At 40.5% G+C, this 15,598-nt stretch overlaps 1 protein-coding gene and 1 long non-coding RNA gene across 5 annotated transcripts in view; both read left to right on the top strand.

Moving 5' to 3' along the window:
* The window catches only part of LOC145345225 (uncharacterized), a 790,615-nt gene that overhangs the window by 632,498 nt on the left and 142,519 nt on the right, over positions 1–15,598 (top strand). The gene's annotated exons all lie outside the window — the stretch shown is intronic.
* The window catches only part of babam2 (BRISC and BRCA1 A complex member 2), a 177,122-nt gene that overhangs the window by 112,520 nt on the left and 49,004 nt on the right, over positions 1–15,598 (top strand). For all 4 annotated transcript variants that reach the window (XM_080192973.1, XM_080192975.1, XM_080192972.1 and 1 more), the window contains one exon: positions 4,011–4,120. In XM_080192973.1, coding sequence (XP_080049099.1) covers positions 4,011–4,120 — 110 coding nt within the window. The remainder of the gene's footprint in view (positions 1–4,010; positions 4,121–15,598) is intronic.

Here is a 15,598-nt window from a genome sequence, read left to right as displayed (position 1 = left end):
ATCATACTTGCTGTGTTTTGTGTGTCTTTTGGCAAGGATTCAACAACAAGGAAACCCAAATGAACAAAGTGATTGGCAAGAAAGTCAATGCAACCCACACAATTGAAGGCATGATGATTAAACATACTGATTAAATGAAAGAAATCCTCTCCTAATCGCTTCCCATGTTTTTCAGGATCTTTCAAGTGAATTGGATACTGCATCCAATAAAGATATGCAGTTGAGCTGTCATTCACTGACTAATATATAGATATCTATAGCCTCATTGGCACTGCAAAAGGACCTTAATCACAGCGAGAATAGATGTGAAGGCTTTTTGTTCTGATCCAACTTCCATTTACGTAGCACCTTTAACACTGTGTGGGGTCCTGAGCTTCTTTACAAAGAAAGAATTGATATCAAGTAGTGCAAGAAGTGGTGGACAGAAGTAAAGACAAATGGACTAACTTGCATTCATGTAATACCTTCCATTCATGTAATACCTTCCATCTCACTTATTTTTGAAGTGTGGTCACTGTTGTAATGTAGAAAATGAACACTCAGTATGCACACAGCAACCTCCTACAAACAACAATTTGATAGTGACTTTCTCTTGTTCTTGCATTCCAAGGCAAATAAAATTCAGTGTGAAAGCATAAAATGCAGTCTGCAAGCAAGTAACTGGACCTCCAAGCCCTTGACTCCTGTCTCATGGTGGATGAAATAGAGTTGTGCTGAATGAGATGTTTGCAAAGAGAGTAGTTGTGTAGGCACTCCAGGGTATTTTCCTTGTAGATAGATGTTTGCAAAGAGAGTGGTTATGTAGCCACTCCAGGGTATTTTCCTTGTAGTTAGCTATACGGTACAAAAGAACAAAGAAAAGTACCCTCCAAGCCTGTGCTGATCATGATGACCTAATTAAACTAAAAAAAAATCTTCCGCCCTTACTCAGCCCTTATACCTCCCATTCATGTACCCATCGAGATAACTCTTGAAAGTTGCTGATGTGCCTGCTTCCACCTCCTCCTCTGGTGGCACGTTCCAGGCACCCACCACTCGCTGCATGAAACACTTCCCCTGCACGTCTCCCTTAAACTTGCCCCCTCTCACCTGGAACTTGTTTCCACCCCCCTCCCCCTCTTGTAGTTGACACTTCCATCCTTGGAAAAAGCCTCTGAGTATCCACCCTGAAATAATGATAAGGAAGGAGGTAAATAGAAGGTACAGCTGACTGACAAATTTTGAATCTGCATGTTGGCTACAACTATTCTTTCCACGCCAAGTTTCTTATGGGAAACAGGAGCATAGTGGCTGTCCAAAGATGTGAGTTCAGTTTTCACCATTGCAGATGGATTTGCTAAATTAAATAAATTAAATAAGAAGGTTGTATCAACAATGAGACCATATAACTCTCAGATTGTTGTAAAAACCCTCTGGTTCATCATGTCCTTTAGGGAAGGAAACCTTACCCAAATGGTCTATTTAGGACTTAAGACCCACAGCAATTTGGTTGACCTTTAACTGCCCTCTGCAATAGCCTAGTAAGCAGCTCACCATCTCAAGGGGAATAAATACTGGCCTTCTCTTTGATGGCCACAAGCCTTGAATGAATAAAAAAAAGCAACCAGTCAGTTTTTGCCAGCAAACAATCTGTCTGGAACATTTCTTTAACCAAATACCACCTACAACACAAAGTTGGAATTTCCTGCATCATAATAAAGTAGAACCAGAATTGCACATGATATGCTAGTTGTACAGAGTTCTTACTGTTAATTACCAGACAAGTTCCTTTTTAATTAGTAATCATCAAGGCTTCACCTTTAGTTTCAACACCACCTCCTTCAATCCAAATACTGAAGATCCAGTTCCTTTACCACATTAGCTATACATGGTCCAAAGTGGTTAATTATCACCAATATGTGTGAAAATTGATTTTCAGACTAATTGATTATTTGTTTGTGCTTTAGATCTTAAAGTCTGTTATAGTTCTTCCAGGTTGAGTAAAGTTTGACCCGCCTAAAATTGTTATTCACATTATGAATCTGACAGTCCAAAATCAATAACCCAATTTTTGTTGCTTTTGATCTGAAAGGAATCCATTCTGATGTATTTGACAGCCACTAAATATAACCCTAGACAATTCTTGATGAAGTTCTCTGACTCCCCTTTTACCTGATTTAGTACTGAAAACTTGCATTAGTATCATTGTGACGTGTAATACTTCAATCATTGACTGATTATGGTCGTTTCTTTGCATGGCCTCACGGTGCCAGGGACCCGAGTTCAGTTCTGTCTGCATGGAGTTTGCACATTCTCCCCGTGTCTGCGTGGATTTCTTCCAGTTTCCTCCCACAATCCAAAAATGTGTGGATTAGACGCATTGGCCATGCTAAATTGCCCCCTAGTGTCAAGGAGATTAGTGGCGCAAATGTGCGGGGTTTGGGTGGAATTGTTGTCGGTGCAAGCATAATGGGCCAAATGGCCTCCATTTGCACTTTAGGCATTCTATGATTAAATGTGGAGTCTCCCTCATCTCATCTTTCAGAATATGAATAAAGTTGTTCATATTGCTAATGTATAACCTTTCTTGCCTGTTTGTTGCATCCACCAATTTCCATGTTGCTCATCACTGACGAACCTAGAGGTCACAGGTTTAAGGTGCTGGGGAGTAGGTACAGAGGAGATGTCAGGGGTAAGTTTTTCACTCAGAGGGTAGTGAGTAAGTGGAATCGGCTGCCATCGGTGGCGGTGGAGGTGAACTGGTTGGGACTTCTGGATGAGTACATGGGATTTAATGGGATTGAGGGTTATAGATAGGCCTAGTAGGTAGGGATATGATCAGCGCAACTTGTGGGCCAAAGGGCCTGTTTGTGCTGTAGTGTTCTATGTCAAAGCAGCTTCGGCCAGAAGTCATTTACAGCTGCTCAATGAGCTCCTCTCCTTGTGTGGAAGTACTGGAGTAAGTTTTTGGTCACGTCTGTGACACAAGCACCCAGTTCACCTGTTTAAAAACTCTGAGGTCAACCTAGCTGGTGATTTCCAGGAATAAAGTTGGTTTGAAGTTTGTTTGTAGGTGTGCAGAATATTAGGAGACTTACAGGATTAAAATGCCTGCATTAGCTTGGAAGAGTCGCATGATGATTTTCAGATTTAGAAGTCAATGAGCTTCTTCATATAAACGAAGTGAATTGTACAGGGGGCTAGAGAAACTCATTTCTGACGTTGGACCAAGGTATCTTCTTGTAAACCATAGAAGACCTTTCCATTCAACTAACTTAATCTACTCCTTACTGAAAAGTTATTAAAATAGTCTCAGATTGAAAAATTCCACAAAGCCCAAGGAATTACAGGCAGCTTTCCTAAGCTGCTTGCTTGATTTGAATCCTAGTGTCATGTATAATTAGCCACAAGTACAGTGAGTTGCCAACCATGTTTCTCCTTGAAGAAGGAGAACTTCCTAATACTTGATTTGGTTGGCACGTGATCTCAGACTTCTGTATCTTTTCCCAATGGAAGAAGGTGAAAGAGAGTATGTCTGCGTTATGTGGGATCCTTGATTATGTTAGTTGCTTTTCCGAGGCAGCTGGTAGTATAGATGGAGCCAGTGGACGGGAGGCTGGGTTGCCTGATGGACTGCGCTATGTTCACAACCCTTTTTTGCAGTTTTGGTCAGAGCTTTTTCCCTGTTGCCACCAGACTTTTGAATGGACCATATATTAAGCTGATCTTGCACTACACCCTACGACTGTAATACTATATTCTGAACGCTGTCCCTTCCTTTTCCCCAATGTACTGAATGAATGTTATGGTTTGTTTGCAAAGCGAGCAAAAAACAAAAACTTCCTATTACTTACGAACTTGACAGCACCTTTAGTGGCTCATTTAGAAGTACAAAGTCAACTCCCCCAACTAAAATATCTCAACTGCAAAGAAAAATGACAAATGTTTGATGAGGGACAATTCTAAAGCAGTTCAATGAAATAATACATCCTACATTCACAATACTGTTGTTTCCTCTCTTTCTCCCCCAGGATACAGTAGTAGACCCGGGAGAAGATGTTGCTCTCCTTTCAGTCAGTTTTGAAGATACTGAAGCTACTCAAGTGTTTCCTAAACTGTACTTGTCTCCAAGGATTGAACAGTAAGTACAGCACTTCACTGTAGCTCCAGTTGAACAGCCAAAAAGCTCTTAAATTCCGTATGTTTCACTATTCTATTTTTACTTTGATTTTCTTTTACTTCCAATCTTTTGGAGATAGAGATTCATGCTGGAGCGCCAGTCATTGGACGTAGCATTCCTTCAATATCTTGCTCCAAAATTGTTTTTTAAACTTTAAACTACAAAGTTATGTATTATAAATTATTCTTGCCGAAGAGACCTTAAAGTGAAGTGCAACAGCAGTCATGAGGTAAGTCATTGCTTGGCTCAAGTTCTATGATGAGGGCTAATGGTTGTTTCAGAGCACTAAACTCTAGCCTGTTAGTGTGTGTGACAGAGAAAAATTGAAAGCCCCTCATTGTCAACAAAAATGGTTGCCTTGTAAATGGTGAGCTCACAAAGGTCAAAATAATTTCTTTTTCAGTGACTCTTTTTAAGAAAAGTGTGTCTAGCTTAATTTTGTCAAGGGCTGCTTTTTCATTTTCATTTGATTTATTATTGTCATGCATTGAGATATAGTGAGAAGTATTGTTTTTTGCACGCTTTACAAACAAACCATACATTCATACGGTACATTGGGGAGAAGGAAAGGAGAGGGTTCAGAATATAGTATTACGGTCATAGGGTGTAGAACAAGATCAGTTTAATATATAGTCCATTCAAAAGTCTGGTGACAACAGGGAAAAAGCTATTCTTGATTCGGTTGGTACGTGATCTCAGACTTTTGTATCTTTTCCTGATGGAAGAAGATGAAAAAGACTATGTCTGCATTGTGTGGGGTCCTTGATTATGTTGGCTGCTTTCCTGAGGCAGCTGGTAGTATAGATGGAGCCAATGGACGGGAGGCTGGATTGTCTGATGGACTGCACTATGTTCACAACCCTCTCTTGCAGTTTTGGTCAGAGCAGGGACCGTACCAAGCTTTGATGCATCTGGAAAGAATGCTTTCTATGACATATCTGTAAAATTTTTTTGATTTGCTTTATTATTGTCATATGTATTAACATACAGTGAAAAGTATTGTTTCTTGCGTGCTATACAGACAAAACATACTGTTCATAGAGAAGGAAACAAGAGACTGCAGAATGTAGTTACAGTTATAGCTAGGGTGTAGAGAACGATTCAATTTAATGCAAGGTAAGTCCATTCAAAAGTCTGATAGCAGCAGGGAAGAAGCTGTTCTTGAGTCAGTTGGTACATGACCTCAGATTTTTGTATCTTTTTCCTGGCAGAAGAAGGTAGAAAGAGAATGTCCAGAGTGCATAGGGTCCTTAGTTATGCTGGCTGCTTTGCCGAGGCAGCGTGAAGTGTAGACAGGGTCAATGGATGGGAGGTTGTTTGCGTGATGGATTGGACTACATTTATAACCTTTTAAAGTTCCTTGTGGTCTTGGGCAGAGCAGGAGTCATACCACACTGTGAAACAACCAGAAAGAATGCATTCTATGATGTATCTGTAAAAGTTGGTGAGAGTTGTAGCTGACACGCCAAATTTCCTTAGTCTTCTGAGAAAGTAGAGGCTTTGGTGGGCTTTTTTAACTATAGTCTCAGCATGGAGGGACAAGGACAAGATGTTGGTGAGCTGGACACCTAAAAATTTGAAGCTCTTGACCCTTTCTACTTCGTCTCTGTTGATGTAGACAGGGGCATGTTCTCCTTTACACTTCCTGAAGTCGATGATAACCTCCTTCGTTTTGTTGACATTGGTGAGAATTGTAGCAGACTTACCAAATTTCCTTGGCCTCCTGAGAAAGTAAAGGCGTTGATTTAGGGTACCGTTCTTCATTGGTTCCTCGATCTTTTCTCTCAAACTTGGATTCTAAGTACAATTCTCAATTTGCAATATTAAATTAATATAAATTTCACTTCAAATTCTAACTATTTGACATAATGGAACAGAAATTAGACGGGATGAGAAGCAATTTATGTAAGTTACTAACAGACTGCATGAATTTCTGCATGGTTGATCATAGTAATCTGCACCACATCTCTGGAGACCCCGATGTGACTGATGCAGCTTTGTATCGCTCATGAATGATTGAATCTAGCAATGACGTTCAATGGAAAGCTGCAGAATGTGGAATTTGGGAAATGGAATCTGCATTCAGAAAAATAATAAGTATAGTTGTTGTGAATGAAGTCAGTCATAACTGGAATACATTCACTGTCCAGTTGCTTGCCAATTATACAAATATTCTATGATTTTATACTTAATATTGAGAGCAGAAGTTGTGAACATCAACTCCCAATGGACTTTGGAGCTTTTGCACGTACATAAATCTGCATTATTGCATTCTTTTGGCTTAGTGGTCCTGCAATATAGAAAAAAGCATGAAAACCCAGGGCAGGTGACCAGGAGCAGGGGACAGGGAGATGCCCAACAGAAGAGTCCCAGAGAGGGGACAGGAACAGGAAAAGGTCCCGGTTTTGGTTTTAAAAAAAGAGGAGCAAAAAAAAGGCTCCGAACAGGAAAAGAGCTACAGAGAGCAGAATTTGAATGAAAAAGGCAGCCAAAAGATTGCTGACTCCATGTTGGAGCAAAGGTACCCCTTTGGAGCTGTAGTGTTCTACTTAGCACAGCTGAAGACCTGAACTCAAGTGACTTGATGGTCTAGAAACCTGGTGAATGGAATCTCCGGGGACAGCATTGAAACTCTGCCCGTTGATAATGCTGTCCAAGTTGGAGCAACCTTTGGAGATAATTCCAAGATTAGATCTTCGGTGAAGACTGGAATCCCTCCTGAGAGAGGCAGAGTTTCAATGACATCAGTTAACTCAGTGTTTACTGATGACAGGTGGATTGAGAAATGTGTAGACTCTGTCTTAGTCACATCTGCCATTTATTGTGTAATATAGTTTGGCTTGTTAATTCACATGTATCTCATTCTTACCCTTAATGTTAGAATATATGATGTTGTCAGTTGTTTTATTTTTCTGACATTGTAAAGTTTACGTTTGTTTGTTTATTCAAAACTCATGGAATCTTGTTTTATTCACCTGAACAAGTGTATTAAATCTCAAACGTTGTTTACTTTAGACTAAACGTCTTTGGTCCCAATCTGAAATTTACCAAAACCTTGGTGTCCTGGTCAGGATCATAACACAGTTAAACTAATGCAAATTTAATGCATGTTGAGGACATCATCCAAATGGAATTTTTTTATATATACAAATCGAAGATCACTGATTTGAAATCTATGCATAAACCATAGGAGTTGGCAGGGCAGATTGAGAAAGGGGTTTCTAGGGCATGTGGAACCCTGGACCTTACAAATAGATGTGGTGTGGAGATGCTGGTGTTGGTCTGGGCTAAACACTGTGAGAAGTCTCACAACACAGGTTAAAGTCCAACAGGTTTATTTGGTAGTAAACGCCACTAGTTTTCAGAACACTGTTCCTTCGTCAGGTGAGTGGATCATCGACATGGATGCTATCATCTCCCATGAGAACACCATCCACCAGGTACACGGCACATACTCTTGCAACTCAGCCAACGTTAACTACCTGATACGCTGCAGGAAAGGATGTCCCGAGGCGTGGTACAATGGGGACAACAGTGTTGAATGAAAACCACTCGACAATCACCAGGCAAGACTGTTCCCTTCCTGTTGGCGAACACTTCAACAGTCACGGGCATTTGGCCTCTGATCTTCGGGTAATTGTTCTCCAAGGCAGCCTTCACGACATACAACAGCCTGAGTCGCTGAGCAGGAACTGATAGCCAAGTTCTGCACACATGAGGACGGCCTCAACCGGGATCTTATGTTCGTGTCACACTATCTGTAACTCCATGGCTTGCCTGAACTTGCAACAGCTCATTTACTGTCCTGTCTGGAGACAATACACATCTCTTTAACCTATGCTCAATGCTATTTCCACTGACATTGCCTGCACCTTTAAGACTTGATTAGCTGCAAAGTCTCGCATTCTAATCAATATTCTGTAAACTGTGTGTGCCTTTATATGCCCTGCTTGCAATCAGAACTCTCCACTCACCTGACGAAGGAACAGTACTTTGAAAGCTAGTGGCGTTTGCTACCAAATAAACCTGTTGGACTTTAACCTGGTGTTGTGAGACGTCTTACTGTCCTTACAAATTGAGGCATAGAGAACAAAAATGAGGAATTTATGGTAACCCTTTACAAAGCCGTGGTCAGGTCTCAGCTGGATTGAATGTGGTCTAGTCAGATTTGACAATGAATTGCTAAACTATTGTCCTCCATAAACATTCAAGCCTGCATTAATGGAACAGATATAGGCAATATGACAAGGTGATAAAGGATAATCTTTTTATCGGGACAAGGTACCAATGATGGAACTGAGGGATGTGATTATAGTTAAATGGATGGCCATTGGCCAGACAGTTGGGAATTTGAAAATTGTGAATTGGGAATTATTTTGGGGATGGATTTTTCAAGGAGCAAGCAAAGAAGGAAGTGGCTTTCAGAGGGACATGCAAATTGAGAGAGACAACAAAGTCATCAAAGTAGCTAGCCATTTTTACATCACAGTTTTAAATAAACATATACCAGTTTTAAAAACAGCAACATTCAACTTATTTTTAGTTTGTGTCAGAACAGACCGAGCTATTTTCTCATTCTATGTTTTGGCATAAATTAAATATCTTTAATGACCCTGCTGTATTAAGTGTTTCTAGCACACCCTGAGATAGTGAGAGCAGAGTACTTCTGATCAGTTAGTTTAAATATTTACTGTAGTTAATGATTACACCTTACTGTTTAGCAGAACTTCCTTTCACATAGAAGGGTGTAGTAGCCTGATTTTACATTTTTTCTCACTTTGAAATTTCATTCTTCATACAGAAGCCATTTTATGTAAATATAATGGCTAAATGTTATATTACAACTTGAGTTTTTTGAACATTTCCCTGCCAGTAACTTTGCATTATTTTACTACATTGGCGTATGTCATAAAGGTGCTCTAATTACATTTTGTGTATGTGGATAATTTGACAAGTGACCAAGCACGGTCTTTGCATGATAATCGTGCCCCTCTAAATAGCCATAGGAAAAAGTGTTCCATTGCTTATAGAATTTGATTTTTGATTTGATTTATTATTGTCACATATATTAGTATACAGTGAAAAGTATTGTTTCTTCCATGCTATACACTCAAAGCATACCATTCATAGAGAAAGAAAGGAGAAAGTGCAGAATATAGTGTTACAGTCATACCTAGAATGTAGAGAAAGGTCAACTTAGGGCGAGGTAGGTCCATTCAGAAGTCTGATGGCAGCAGGGAAGAAGCTCTTCTTGAGTTGGTTGTAAGTGACCTCAGACTTTTGAATCTTTTTCCTGATGGAACAAGGTAGAAGAGAATACGTCCAGGGTGTGTGGGATCCTTAATTATGCTGGCTACTTTGCCAAGACAGTGGGAAGTGTAGACAGTATCAATGGATGGGAAGCTGGTTTATGTGATGTACTGGGTTTTATGCACGACCGTTTGTAGTGCCTTACAATCTTGGGCAGAGCAGGAGCCATACCAAGCTATGAAACAACCAGAAGGAATGTTTTCTATGCTGCATCTGAAAATGTTGGTGAGAATCGTAGCGGATATGCCATTTTTCCTTAGTCCTCTGAGAAAGTAGAGTTTCAGTGGGCTTTCTTAACTATAGTGTTGGCATGGCGGGACTAGAACAGGTGGTTGATGATCTAGACCACCTAAGAACTTAAACCTCTTGACCATTTCTACTTCATCCCCATTGATGTAGACAGGGCATGTTCTCCACTACGCTTCCTGAAGTCGATGACAGTGTAGACAAACAATAGAGTAAACAATCAATACCAAAATCTGTTGGAGCTGAGGCTTTGGGTTTTTGATTTTCTATAGTTAAAACAGTATATAAAAGTCCTTGCTATAAAGTCATATTAAAGCAACTCAGACTGAATAAATTAATAAGTAGTATAATTTGATACACTCTCACTTAGAGAGACTTCTCCAAAGTCTCCTCTTTCGAAAGAGGAGACTTACCAGGATGCTACCTTGATTAGAGGGTATGAGGTATAACAAGAGGCTGGACAAACTAGGATTGTTTTCTCTGGAGCGATGGACACTGAGGGGAGATTTGATAGATGTCCATAAAATTATGAGAGGTACAGCTAGTATTGACAGTCAGAATCTTTTTTCCAGAGTTAAAATGTCTAATACTAGGTACATGCATTTAAGATGAAAGGAGGAAAGTTCCAAGAAGATGTGAGGGACAAGTTTTTTTACACAGATAGTAGGTATCTGGAATGTGCTGCCAGGGGTGGTGGTGCAGGCAGATACAATAGGGGTGTTTATGGGACATTTAGATAAGCATATGAATATGCAAGAAATAGAAGGATATAGACCAAGGGTAGACAAAGGATTAGTTTAATTTGGCGTCATATACGGCACAGCGTAGTGGGCCAAAGGGAGTGTTCCTGTGCTGTATTGTTCTGTGTTCTGTACTGCAGGTTTAAATCTGAATTATGACTGTTTTGCTTTAAAAAAAAATTAGTGTAAATCTTGATGACCCAATGAAGTGTATCCCAGGACATTGTGGGAGGCAAGGGAGGAAATTGCAGGTCCCCTAGCAGAGATATTTGAATCATCAATAGTCACGGGTGAGATACCTGAAGATTGGAGGGTGGCAAATGTTGTGCCTTTGTTTAAGAAGGGCTGCAGGAAAAAGCCTGGGAACTACAGGCCAGTGAGCCTCACATCTGTGGTGGGTAAGTTGTTGGAAGGTACCATGAGAGACAGGATCTACAGGCATTTAGAGATGCAAGGACTGATTAGGAACAACCAGCATTGCTTGTGAGTGGAAAATCATGTCTCAAAAAAATTTGTGAAGGGGTAACCAAGAAGATAGATGAGGGCAGTGCAGTTGATGTTGTCTGTATGGACTTTAGCAAGGTCTTTGACAAGGTACTGCGTGGTAGGCTGTTGCATAAGGTTAAAGCTCACGGGATCCAGTGTGAGATAGCTAAATGGATACAAAATTGGCTTGATGAGAGAATGCTGTTGAGATGCCGGCGTTGGACTGGGATATACACAGTAAGAAGTCTCACAACACCAGGTTAAAGTCCAACAGGTTTATTTGGTAGCAGATGCCACTAGCTTTCAGGGCTCTGGCCCTTTGTCAGGTGAGTGGGGAGTTCTGATCACAAACGGGACATGTAAAGTCACATCCTCAGTTTACGGAATACTGATTAGAATGTGAGTCTTTACAGCTAATCAAGTCTTAAAGCTGCAGACAGTGTGAGTGGAGATAGCATTAAGCACAGGTTAAAGAGATGTGTATTGTCTCCAGACAGGACAGTAAGTGAGATTTTGCAGTCTCACTTATCATAACGTCTGCATGGTCTCCCCATTGTGCCAAGCCTCGGGACATCCTTTCCTGCAGCATATCAGGTAGACAACGTTGGCCAAGTTGTCTAAGGTACACGATACATATTCTTGCAACTCGGCCAACGTTGTCTATCTGAAATGCAGCAAGAAAGGGAGTGTCAAGGCTTGGTACACTGGGGAGACCATGCAGACACTATGACAGTTGATAGATGAACACCGCTTGACAATCACCAAGCAAAACTGTTCTCTTCCTGTCGGTGAACACTTCGTGGTCATGGGCATTCGGCCTCTGATCTTCGGGTAAGTGTTCTCCAAGGCGGCCTTCACGATACACGACAGTGCAGAGTCACTGAGCAGAGACTGATAGCCAAGTTCTGCACACATGAGGACAGCCTCAACCAGGATCTTGGGTTCATGTCACGCTATTTGTAACCCCCATGACCTGCCTGGGCTTGCAAAATCTCACTTACTGTCCTGTCTGGAGACAATACACATCTCTTTAACCTGTGCTTAATGCTATCTCCACTCACACTGTCTGCAGCTTTAAGACTTGATTAGCTGTAAAGACTCACATTCTAATCAGTATTCCGTAAACTGAGGATGTGACTTTACATGCCCCGTTTGTGATCAGAACTCCCCACTCACCTGACAAAGGGCCAGAGTCCTGAAAGCTAGTGGCATCTGCTACCAAATAAACCTGTTGGACTTTAACCTGGTGTTGTGAGACTTCTTACTTGATGAGAGAAGCCAGGGGGTGGTTGTAGATGGATGTTTTTCAAACTGGAGGCCTGTGACCCACGGTATGCCTCGGGGGTCAGTGCTGGGTCCACTGTTATTTGGATGAGAATTTGGAAGGGATCAGTGCTGGATCCACTGTGATTTGGATGAGAATTTAGTAGGCATGGTTAGTAAGTTTGCAGATAACGTCAAGATTGGTGGCATTGTGGACAGTGAAGAAAGTTATCTCGGAATGCAATGAGATCTTGATCAATTGGGCCAGTGGGCTAATGAATGGCAGTTGGAGTTTAATTTAGATAAATGTGAGGCGATGCATTTTGGTAGATTGAACCAGGGCAGGGCCTACTCAGTCAATGCTCAGGTGTTGGGAAGCGTCACAGAATAAAGAGATCTAGGGGTTCATAGCTCCTTGAAAGTGGAGTCACAGGTGGACAGAGTGGTGAAGAAGTCTTTCAGCATGATTGGTTACATCGGTCAGAACGTAGAATACAGGAGTTGGGACATCTTGTTGAAGTTGTCCAAGACATTGGTAAGACCACAGTTGGAATTCTGTGTACAGTTCTGGTCACCCTATTATAGGAAAAATATTATTAAATAGAAAGAGTGCAGAAAAGTTTTACTAGGGTGCTACTAGGACTTGATGGTTTGAGTTATAAGGAGAGGGTGGATAGACTTTTTTCTCTGGACTGTAGAAGGTTGAGGGGTCATCTTATAGAGATCTGTGAAAGAATGAGGGACATAGATCAACTCGATAGTCAATAACTTTTCCCAAAGGTAAAAGAGTCTAAAACCAGAGGGCATAGGTTTAAGGTGGGAGGGGAGAGATACAGAAGTGTCCAGACACTCACCACACAAAGGGTGGTGAGTATCTGGAGCAAGCTTCCAGAGGCAGTAGTGGAGGCGTGTACAGTTTTGTCTTTTAAAAAGCATTTAGACAATTACATGGGTAAGATGGACATAGAGAGATATGGGCCAAATGTGGGCAATTAGACTAGCTTAGGAGTTTAAAAAAAGGGTGGCATGAACAAGTTGGGCCGAAGAGCCTGTTTCCTCTATGAGTCTATGTGACAAGTACATACACGCAAATCACAAATGAGGTGGGGAGGGGGATTGAGAATTCACTAGAATTAATAAACATTGCAAATTTTGTTTTCTTGGATTTAGAATGTCATCATCTGAGACACTGAAATGTCGTAGAGTTTTGTAACTCCTTCCTCATGATGATTCGATAGATTCATTTCCACAACTTCCACAAACTGATGACTATTCTTTAGTAGTGAAGCACCGACTCACGTTTTCTTTGAAATTGTGGGCGATCATAGTCATAATCCAGAAATCTGGATGTTTATAATCTAAATTTCTTTTTCCATTCTCCCCCTCCCAAAACTTATGGACACAAATATTAGAAAATATTAAATACTAAAAATATTAGATTAGAGAGGCATCTATGTTGCCACAGACTTGGTGGGCTGAAGGGCCTGTTCCTGTGCTGTACTGTTCTTTATTCATATAAGATGAGCCAAATGGAGGCTACATCTGTGAAATAAAGAGCTGATTCAGAGCAGGAAAAATCTGTACTCGTATTATAGTTGTCGGTAACATGAGTCTTCGGCAAATAGAATACATTTTAAATCTTACAGATCCATTTACTGTTTTCACTATATATTTTTATTATCATTAATATGAATGACCATGAATACCATTGAATAGATTATGTGTGCTATTTCCAACCCTCACCATGACTAAATGGGCGCCATGTGTGAAATACTTTTAGTGGAAGTGAATAATTAAATTAAATAGACCAAAATAGAATTTGTTGTTACTCATGGAACTGGAATTAGGTTTTGGTCAATTATGCATTGATTGAAAAAAAGCAGCTTAAATACTTCATAAAGTGATCTGGTCATGTGCAGAAAGGCTATTTGTTAGTTGTGTAAGCAACCGTGAATTTTCCTCCATTTATTCATTCAATTTCCAACTAGAAAAGGTCATTTCTGAAATCACAGAGAGTGAAAATTTACAGCAATATTGACATTTTAAGAAAATTAGAGCGGGATTTTCCGGCTGCATTTGCCCCATAACCGGAAAATCCTGCTTGAGGTCAACGGACTTTGCACAATTCCTATGGCGGGCAGGTTAGGAAAATTCCGCCGTCAGAATTTTGATATAAGGGCTGATGCTTTTTGCTTTGCCTGAGGCAGCTTTTAGTTCAGTTTCTGTCAACAGTTCAAAATTTCTTATCTCCGATACTCCAAAATGTTTGATTACAAAGGGGGATTTTTCTCTTTAATGTTGATGGTGAGTATTTCATCAGTTATCTTGTGGCTTGATCTATACCAGGAAAGTTTCTTCCTACTCATGAGTAACTTCAGTCTGACTCGGATAACTTGCTTCAAAACAACTTTATTTACACTATATACATGAGCAGGTACTAGGTAAGTACATCTCTCCTGTGTACAATGTGTTTCATCATCTTCTGCACAGAATCCCCGGCACATGACTGCAGATGTCAGTAACATTATGACACACATCACTATCTCATTACTGTAACTAGTAACCTATTGTGCTACATCTCCTCCCAGGTATAATGTTTAGCACTGCTGCCTCATAGTGCTAGATTCCTGGCTTGGGTCACTGTCTGTGTGAAGTCTGCATGTTTTCCCCCGTGTCTGTGTGGGTTTTCTCCGGGTGTTCCAGTTTCCGTCCACAATCCAAAAGACATGCTGGTTAAGTGCATTGGCCATTCTTAGTTCTCCCTCAGTATATCGAAAAGGCACCAGAATGTGGCAACTAGGGGATTTTCACAGTAGCTTCACTACAGTGTTAATGTAAGTGTACTTGTGACACTAATAAATAAACTGTAACATCTTCTTTAATAACAAGATTAAAGTAATATTTACATTACTTTTTCAAATTGCTACTTAGTGTGCCCAAAAATGTATAGGCTAGGGGGAATTGGCAGGATAAATGCATGAGGTTACAGGGATAGGGTGGGCAGTGGGCCTGGGTAAGACACTGTTGGAGAGTTTATATTATATAATATTAGGAATTCTAATATTCTAAAGGTCACAGATATTCAAAGTTTGTCTTCAACCAGTTTGATGCATTTCATGTGATAGCAAGAAAAAGCTGAAGGCACTGACTATTGAAAACACAGTGACTTCTGACAACATCCTGATCTTCATCCTTGAAGACTTCCAGAAAAAGTATGCCCCTTGCCAAACTGTTCCAGTACGGTTACAAAACTGTAACACTACGTTTTGCACTCTCTCCTTTCCTCTCTATGTTCGGTAGGTTTTGTCTGTATGATACGCAAGAAACAATACTTTTCACTGTATCCCAATACATATGAAAATAATAAATCAAATCAAATCACTCTCATCTAACT

Source organism: Carcharhinus amblyrhynchos, chromosome 7 (genome assembly GCF_965287045.1).
Source record: "Carcharhinus amblyrhynchos chromosome 7, sCarAmb.v2.hapA, whole genome shotgun sequence".
NCBI lineage: Eukaryota > Metazoa > Chordata > Chondrichthyes > Carcharhiniformes > Carcharhinidae > Carcharhinus > Carcharhinus amblyrhynchos.
This window is presented reverse-complemented; position numbering and strand designations above follow the sequence as displayed.